Genomic DNA, 8,610 nt, shown 5'->3' with positions numbered 1-8,610 from the left:
TGCGCATCACCTCTTCCATGACATAAAAGTTGTCTCCTCCGGTTAGTGAAATAAAAATATAAGTGTTATGAAATAAAAATAATTTAGTAAAACATGAACAAGAAATGTTGTTATGAAATAAAAGTAATTTAGTAAAACATGAACAAGAAATGGAGATAAAGAGAAGGAAGAGATTTTATTCTTCAATTATGTATGTTTTCCTATTTATTACAATATTTTTATATAGGCATGAAAGTAAAGAAAAATATGTCATTGAATATGTCATTAAGCATTTGATATGAAGATCATAATTTGATTTTTGTTATAACAATAAGCACATTTTTCTTAAGAGGTTTTTTCATAAAATACTTTATTCTTCGGTCTTAACTAAATTACAACATGGCATAAGTCTACAATGACAAATTACCAACAAACGTGATAAAAATCTATAGTAACACATTATAATGTGACACAATTAACTCTTAGATTTTATAAAACACGAATAAAACAAACATGTAGAAGAATAATAGAGATAGTGAAAAGTACCTTTTTTCCCCTTCTTTTGATCGAAAAAGACTCTGAAAGTATTGCGCATCACCTCTTCTATGACATAAAAGTTGTCTCCTCCGGTTAGTGAAATAAAAATATAAGTGTTATGAAATAAAAGCAATTTAGTAAAACATGAACAAGAAATATTGTTATGAAATAAAAGCAATTTAGTAAAACATGAACAAGAAATAGAAATAGAGAGAAGGAAGAGATTTTATTCTTCAATTATGTATATTTTTCTATCTATTACAATATTTTTATATAGGCATGGAAAGTGAAGAAAAATATGTCATTGAATATGTCATTAAGCATTTGATATGAAGATCATAATTTGATTTTTCTTATAACAATAAGCACATTTTTCTTAAGAGGTTTTTTCATAAAACACTTTATTCTTCGGTCTCAACTAAGTTACAACATGGCATAAGTCTACAACGATAAATTACCAACAAACGTGATAAAAATCTATAGTAACACATTACAACATGACACAATTAACTCTTAGATTTTATATAACACGAATAAAACAAACATGTAGAAGAATAATAGAGATAGTGAAAAGTACACTTTTTCCCTTTTTTTTGATTGAAAAAGATTCCGAAAGTATTGCGCATCACCTCTTCTATGACATAAAAGTTATCTCCTCCGGCTAGTGAAATAAAAATATAAGTGTTATGAAATAAAAATAATTTAGTAAAACATGAACAAGAAATGTTGTTATGAAATAAAAGCAATTTAGTAAAACATGAACAAGAAATGGAGATAGAGAGAAGGAAGAGATTTTATTCTTCAATTATGTATGTTTTCCTATCTATTACAATATTTTTATATAGGCATGGAAAGTGAAGAAAAATATGTCATTGAATATGTCATTAAGCATTTGATACGAAGATCATAATTTGATTTTTCTTATAACAATAAGCACATTTTTCTTAAGAGGTTTTTTTTCCATAAAACACTATATTTTAGAGCCTAGTAATTATAGTTTACCTAATTACCATTTGTAGCTACTGTTTAATTGTTACCAGTTTGTATCACTTGTATTCAAACACGCAACGAATACAACATGTATCAACTGTATTCGTTTGCACGACAAATACAATATGTATCCATTGTATTCGTTCGCGCAATTGTAAGGTGTATACAAAGGATACAATGTATCGACTGTATATATGGGTGTATACAAATGACGAATACAACCAAGACGAATACATAAAATACATCAAAATAAAATATTCTTATTGAGGGTCGAACTCAAGATCTCCACTAACTAAATAAATGCTCTAACCAACTGAGCTACGAGAGCCCAACAAGAGAGCTACAAGTACGCGGCCGAAATAGATACCGGTGTTGGGCCCAACAAGAAATTGAATAAATCCGGGCCGAAACAATAGAGTTCAACAACAACAAAAATTGGTCCAGCCCACATCTAGACAATCTTATTTTAGCCCAAAAAGTTAGCGGGTCGTTCTAATAAGCCTTGTTCTTCTATAAATAACACTCTACTAGCTTATTTTCTAGACCATTTATTTCTCTTTTTTTCCTTTCTTTTTCTTTTTTCTTTTTCTTCTTACGCTTTCACCGTCCGGTTACCGGAAACTCTATCATCGTCCGATCTCGATCAAGTGGTTAAGAAAATGCTGAATCAGAGGTTAAAGCAAGAACAGCAAGCAGCCTTGATGCAACAAGCTCTGCTTCAACAACAATCCCTTTATCACCCTGGCCTCTTAGCTGCTCCTCAGGTTCCTTTCTGGTTTTTAAAATTTTCCACGTTTTCGTTTATTTGAGTGTATTTTCGTTAATTTGTTCATATTTCGTTTATCATTACGTTGATCGTTCTAGCCGTCTAGGTTTTATTACCGTCGAATTAATGGGATTTGAGGTCTAGTGATTTTAGGGGTCAAGGTCATTGTATTTTGTGTTTTGTTGAACAAACTTGAAGCGAACCTTTTTGTTTCCTTAATATTATGTTGTTGTTTTGACCTGATAGAAACTTAGGGTTCGGAGTATGTTGTACTATTGGCTGCTTTATAGATTTTTTTCTTCCATTTTCGTTTTTCTTAATGGCGGTGGTGTCAGGGCTGGTTTGTGAGCACCTCCGCTCCTACATCAGGTACCTGTTAGTGGCCCCTACACTAGCACAGGTACCGTAACTCAGCTCATCAAGGCTTAGACATGGAAAGAAATCACATGTTATATATATTTTTTTTACCTCCGCTGGGATTTGAACTCTTATGATTCTACTCCCACCTCATTGACCACGAGACCACACTCTTGGCTGCTCAAAATTTCGTTTTATGAAAAAACCATATGCAAGAGTGCAAGAAATCTATCTTCTTTGGCAACAGTTGTTAATGTTCTACATTCTAATCTTTGACATTTTGTTCTACTCCTACCTAATAACTATATCAAAAGTACCAAAGACTTTCTTTTCCTATCTAATCACTTGCAGTTCTAAAGGTTTATCCTCTTAGTTTTATTACAGTTTAGTAATTAACTGAATTGCTTAATGTTACTTAATTTATCACACGCAGTTATTTATGACCCATGAGTTTACACTTTTCCTTATTTTAACAACTTTACACTAAGAAAATGCAAAATAAGGTTGTCTTGAATTTAAACCTGGCTTCTTGGGGCATCGAGAGTTTATGCATTTCATTGCTTCTGAAACTGTTTTCTTTTTTGAGTTGCCATGTAGGGTATGTTCAAATAGATATTTTTTTAGTTGGGGAGCTATCTTTCTTTAGCAAAGCGGCTTGTTAGTCAAGTATGAAGCTTGTAAACAGCTCTTAATATAGTAGGGGAATTATGCAGCTTCAGAGAATGAAGCCAAAAAAGGAAAAACGAAAAAGAAGAGGGGGGTTGGTGAGTGGATGGGGTAGTGCTGGGTATTTGAGGGAAACTGTCAATAAAGATTGACGAAAGGATACAACAACTTTTACTTGGAATGTTTATCTACTCTCTTTTCTTTTACTAGGTACTTTCCTGGATGCTGTTCCTGGGATTTCTGACGTGGTTTTATATTTTTTTTATTTTACTCTAATTTTATTTGTATGTAATTTGTTGCAGATACCAAGTGGAAATCTACCTCCTGGGTTTGATCCAAGTACATGCCGCAGTGTGTGAGTGTTATTTTTTGGATCATATCTTGTTTGCGTTTTCCTCTGCTAGACTTCATGGAACTTGCGAAGCGTTTCTTATTAACTGATGTTTTTTATGTGCTTCAGTTTGCCGTTATATTCTGCCATTGCTTTCCCGTTTACATTTGCCTGTCTTGATTTTTACATAATTACGGTCATGATTTAGCTATGTCGCTCGGATTCTTTCAAAGTTCTTGGTGATTTGGGTGTGGGTGTGGGTGTGGGATCCACACTGGATTTTTTCAACCTAACTTGGGTGCTTTGAATACACCAGTAGCCAAGAAGTATAGGTTGATCGGGTATTTGGTTGGATTTTGTGTTTGCATAAAGTACTAGAACACTTTGCTATTATACGAGATAAGTGTTCACAAAGAATTTAATTATACTAGCTTTAATTTAATAACTTCAATTAATTGTAATACCTACTTATATATCTGGTAATATACATTTATTGGTTGTGTCTTAACACCCATAGCCTTATTCCTATCTGTGTCCCTGAATCATAAGATTTAGGTGATGAAGAATCCAACTTCTAAATCCACACCTGTGTCGGGTGCCCACACTCGTATCCAAACAACATAGAATTTGGTGGCAAGTTAATATGCATACTGTTGTGATTTAATTACTGGAGGAAGTCCTTATAGATTCAATTATTTCTTCTTTTCTTCTTTTGTTCTTTTTTCTTTTTTATGATTTCCTAGTTTCTTCTTTTCTGATAAAATGCAGGTATGTTGGGAATATTCATCCACAGGTGGGCGAAACTCTTCTTCAGGAACTTTTTTCATGTACTGGTCCGGTTGAAGGGTGCAAACTTGTAAGGAAGGACAAGGTACATCTTTTCTCTTCATGCAACTTTGCCAACATTTTCTGTGGCTACATTTACTATGTTCTATAGGTGCTTCCTTTTCTTCTCCTTGTGTTTTCTAGGCATTTTTCTTTTCATATGATTCTCTAATTGACATAGCTTTGTCTCGTGCAGTCATCTTATGGTTTTGTTCATTACTATGACCGAGGATCAGCTGAACTTGCTATAGCTACTCACAATGGAAGGCACCTGTGAGTAGGCTCGTTAGCTTTGTGCTTTACTGTAGGCCTCTTTCCTTTTCACTGTGGCTCATACCTTTTTATTTTTAGGTTTGGGCAGCCTATCAAAGTTAATTGGGCCTATGCCAGTGGACAGAGGGAGGATACTTCAGGTGCGTTCAGTTTCTGTTTTTGTACAAGTGCAATTCTTGACTTCGCATTTGGCCCATTATGAAGTTTGTGAATTTGTGTAGTATGATATTCTTCTTTTTGCAGGCCACTTCAATATATTTGTTGGCGATTTGAGCCCAGAAGTTACTGATGCCATGTTGTTTGCTTGCTTCTCTGTTTACCCTAGTTGCTCGTAAGTATCTCCTCCTCCTGGATGCCTCCCTAAGAAGGTGCCCTGTCATGGTTAATATATATTTACTTAGAAAGTGTCAAATACACGTAACAGAAAATAATTATTGTGTACTCAAATGTGTATATATCGTGGCTAATTGTCCCTTCCTATCGGTAGTGATGCTAAGGTAATGTGGGATCAGACGACCGGGCGTTCTAGGGGTTTTGGATTTGTTTCTTTCCGTAATCAACAGGTATCGTTTTATCTGCATTTAGTTTCAAAATTTATCTCTCGGGTGATGCACAGCTTTGTTCCCATTTAATCTTATTGCTTTTATTCAGGATGCTCAAAGTGCAATCAATGATTTAACTGGTAAGTTAACACAGAAGTTCTCTGTATTCAGTTACCTTTTTACTGATTTATGCACAAGTTGGATTATTTCAGAGCAATTGAGAGCTAGAAGGTCTTATTTTACCCTTTATCTTTATTTTGCTATAAGGGAAATGGCTTGGTAGTAGACAGATACGTTGTAACTGGGCCACAAAAGGTGCCAATGCGAATGACGACAAGCAAGGATCAGACGCCAAAAGTATCGTGGAATTAACTCATGGATCATCAGGTGTGGACAATTTTCTGAACCTTAAAGACAAGTCCTTAAATTTGGCAGAGAGAATTATCCAATAGCTTGTTTCCGGTTTTGTTTGGAAGATGGCTGGTTTCAGAGGGTTTAGTTCTTGAAATTGATTCTGGCCTTCTTAATGAATGCCTTTTTCCTGTTGCAGAAGAGGGTAAAGAGCCAGAAAACGGCGATGCTCCTGAAAACAACCCACAATATACAACTGTTTATGTGGGTAATCTTGCTCCTCTGGTAAGATATTCTCACTCACTTTTCTGCCCGTCAGAAAATGATAATAGTGTGACCTTTTAGGAGTAAACCTATACCTGTTAATCGGGCCAGGCTAACCCGTTTACAGCCCGGTTCAGTCCCGATCAGCCCGGGTCAGCCCGGTACTGTAGCATTGGGGCGGGCTGAGACGGGTTGGGCGGGGAGCGGGTTTCAAATGAACAGTTTTTTCATACCGGTGCACCGGAACCCGCTAAGCCCGCTAACCCGTTAATAGGTTTTTAACGGGCTACAGCCCGGTTCAACCTGGTATTAAGGAGATAATAGAAGTGCAAGATTAAATGCATTTAAAGAAAAATGTGTACACTATGGACTAAAACCAAGACTCATGCCTGAATAAATAGTTACTAGGTGAAATTATATATATTTATTCTTAAAATGTTGTTATAAATATAGAATGCCTATAATTGAAGTTGCTAATTCTCATTGTATCAATCCTAGCCGTTTGTTAACATCTAGAACTTGGGATGTCATTGTGAAGATGTAAAATTTTTACAAAAAATTTATGTGGCTACACTTGAGTTTTCTGGAGCTTATTATCCTACTATTGCAAATGGTTTAGTTCATATTGCTGAAATTTCTCTTTTACTACATAATTTGAAGAAGAAAGAAGGATATACTTCTGTTGTTGAATCTATGCTAGATAAGTTTAAAAAATATTTCTACCCAATTTTCCCTATTTACCTAATTGGTGCTATTTTAAACCCTTCTATCAAAATGGCCACTTGTCGCCAATTAATCAGTGCTTTATATTCTTATATGGATATTGAACCAACTGAAACTCCTGATATTGACACTTGTATTTCTGATCTACACAAACATTTAGAAACATTATATAATTATTATGCTAACATTGTTGATGCTTCTTCTGCTGTAGATGCAAATATTCCTTCAAGTTCAGTTTCTGATGTACTATTTCTTATTTTTTATAATTGTTGTAAACTTTTAATTTGCAAGTTCAAAAATAAAAAAATCAAAAAAGAACTTGCAACTTAATTTGAAGTATTATATATTATTCAATAAAAATATCAAATGAAAGCCTTCGGAGCTTGATCCTTAGATATTGCCTATTGGTCTTATTAAATAATTTTTTGTAGCCACTTACTTTCAAATTTCAATTTTAAAATTTAAAATTTTAAACTTTAAACTTCAAAGTTTAATTCTAAGCCTTAAAAGTTTGCAAACACTTAAGTATCAATAACATTGAATAAGAAAAAATAATTTTTTTTTAAAAAAATAGCCCGGCCCGGTCCAGCCCGCTAAGCCCGAACCCGGACGGACCAAAACCCCCCGAAAAAGTACAACCCGCTAACAGCCCGGAACGTTAAACGGACGGGCTGTTTTTTTTTTGTGTACAACCTGTCCCAGCCCGCCCGTTAAACACAAGTAAACCACAGGGTGCCTTTGCCCTTTGTCCCTGCTCAGGTCCTGAAGTGCCTTTGTGCTTTTGGAAGGACTTAGCCCTTTTACTTTCATTTGTTTCAGGTGACACAACTCGATCTCCATCGCCACTTTTATGGCCTTGGTGCAGGAGTGATAGAGGAAGTTCGGGTTCAACGTGATAAAGGATTTGGTTTTGTGAGATACAGCACCCATGATGAGGCAGCTTTGGCGATTCAAATGGGAAATGCTCAATCAATTCTGTGTGGTAGACAGATTAAGGTACATCATTCTATCTGAAGGTGGCCTTTTCTAGTATTACAGTTGCTTTGCAAGTCACTGTATTGGATTCTGATATGTTCTTTTGCTAAATATAGGATGATACTGATCTTACTAACCAATTTTATTTGATCAAAATTTTTGAGCTCGACTTAATGGTGTGTGTATTTCCAGTGTTCTTGGGGTAACAAACCAACTCCACCTGGAACAGCCTCGAATCCTCTCCCACCGCCAGCCGCTGCACCATTAGCCCTCTCTGCGACTGACCTTTTGGCTTATGAACGGCAGCTAGCTTTGAGCAGGATGGCTGGTGTCCATTCCCTCATGCAACCCCAAGGTCAACATCCTCTGAAGCAAGCATCAATGGGAATGGGTGCCTCTGGAGCAAGCCAGGCTATATATGATGGTGGTTTCCAGAATGTTGCTGCCCAGCAGCTCATGTATTATCAGTGATGTGTAGAAATTTGGCTTTTGGCATACGAAGTCTAGGTTCTCTTATGCTTTGTTTTTAATATTACGGGTTGGTAATGTGGTTCTCACGTGTATGAATACCCATAAGCTGCGCATTTTGTGTCTTTGATTTAGTAGGGTGAGTGTATACTGCAGCGTTTGCACCATTATTCTAGTTGTGTTATGGCATGTTTTTGGAACTTTGATGCAACTATTGGAGCAATCTCTTTGTCACAGGGTTCGTTACGATTCTGTTAGAGGTCTGCTTGGTAACTCGCTGTTTTCCATTTAATGGTTACCCCTTAACAGTTTGGGCGCGCCTCGTATCTCTCTGAACTTTCAGTACTCTTAAGAGAGAACTCTTAGTTATAGCCGTGATATCATTATTAGCATACTGCATAATAAGTAGTTGCAAAAATGATCTTTGATTATACATGATTTGTGAAGCTGTGGAGAGAGGGGCCAAAAGGTCTCTTGTGGATTCGGCTAAGAACTTTCGCCTGTGGCTGATCCATCCTTTGTAGGAATGCAGCATCATTGCTTGGGATTAGGAAATTGAGGCT

General features: G+C 35.8%; 1 protein-coding gene and 1 long non-coding RNA gene across 2 annotated transcripts; one reads left to right on the top strand and one right to left on the bottom strand.

The window, feature by feature from the left end:
* Positions 1 to 2,052: 2,052 nt before the first annotated feature.
* On the top strand, positions 2,053 to 8,258 carry LOC104091383 (oligouridylate-binding protein 1B-like). Its single transcript, XM_009596708.4, has 12 exons — positions 2,053 to 2,270; positions 3,598 to 3,650; positions 4,395 to 4,497; positions 4,648 to 4,724; positions 4,803 to 4,864; positions 4,968 to 5,055; positions 5,212 to 5,287; positions 5,376 to 5,406; positions 5,534 to 5,653; positions 5,817 to 5,902; positions 7,424 to 7,600; positions 7,772 to 8,258. Exons 1-12 carry the CDS (start codon positions 2,166 to 2,168, stop codon positions 8,048 to 8,050), a joined length of 1,257 nt encoding a protein of 418 aa, XP_009595003.1. The 5' UTR covers positions 2,053 to 2,165; the 3' UTR covers positions 8,051 to 8,258.
* Positions 5,821 to 7,445, bottom strand: LOC138907270 (uncharacterized). Its single transcript, XR_011415080.1, has 2 exons — positions 7,331 to 7,445; positions 5,821 to 5,970 (listed from the first exon to the last, which is right to left on the bottom strand). It is a non-coding gene; the product is annotated as an uncharacterized lncRNA (long non-coding RNA).
* Positions 8,259 to 8,610: the final 352 nt, after the last annotated feature.

Source organism: Nicotiana tomentosiformis, chromosome 3 (assembly GCF_000390325.3).
Source record: "Nicotiana tomentosiformis chromosome 3, ASM39032v3, whole genome shotgun sequence".
In the NCBI taxonomy this organism is placed as follows: domain Eukaryota; kingdom Viridiplantae; phylum Streptophyta; class Magnoliopsida; order Solanales; family Solanaceae; genus Nicotiana; species Nicotiana tomentosiformis.
This window is presented reverse-complemented; position numbering and strand designations above follow the sequence as displayed.

Bases quoted from the DNA above. Each gene is read 5' to 3' on its own strand.
- LOC104091383 (XM_009596708.4), top strand. From the start codon at position 2,166: ATGCTGAATCAGAGGTTAAAGCAAGAACAGCAAGCAGCCTTGATGCAA. The intron at 4,725-4,802 runs GTGAGTAGGCTC...TTTTATTTTTAG, and splicing joins ACTCACAATGGAAGGCACCT to GTTTGGGCAGCCTATCAAAG. The intron at 5,288-5,375 runs GTATCGTTTTAT...GCTTTTATTCAG, and splicing joins TTTCTTTCCGTAATCAACAG to GATGCTCAAAGTGCAATCAA.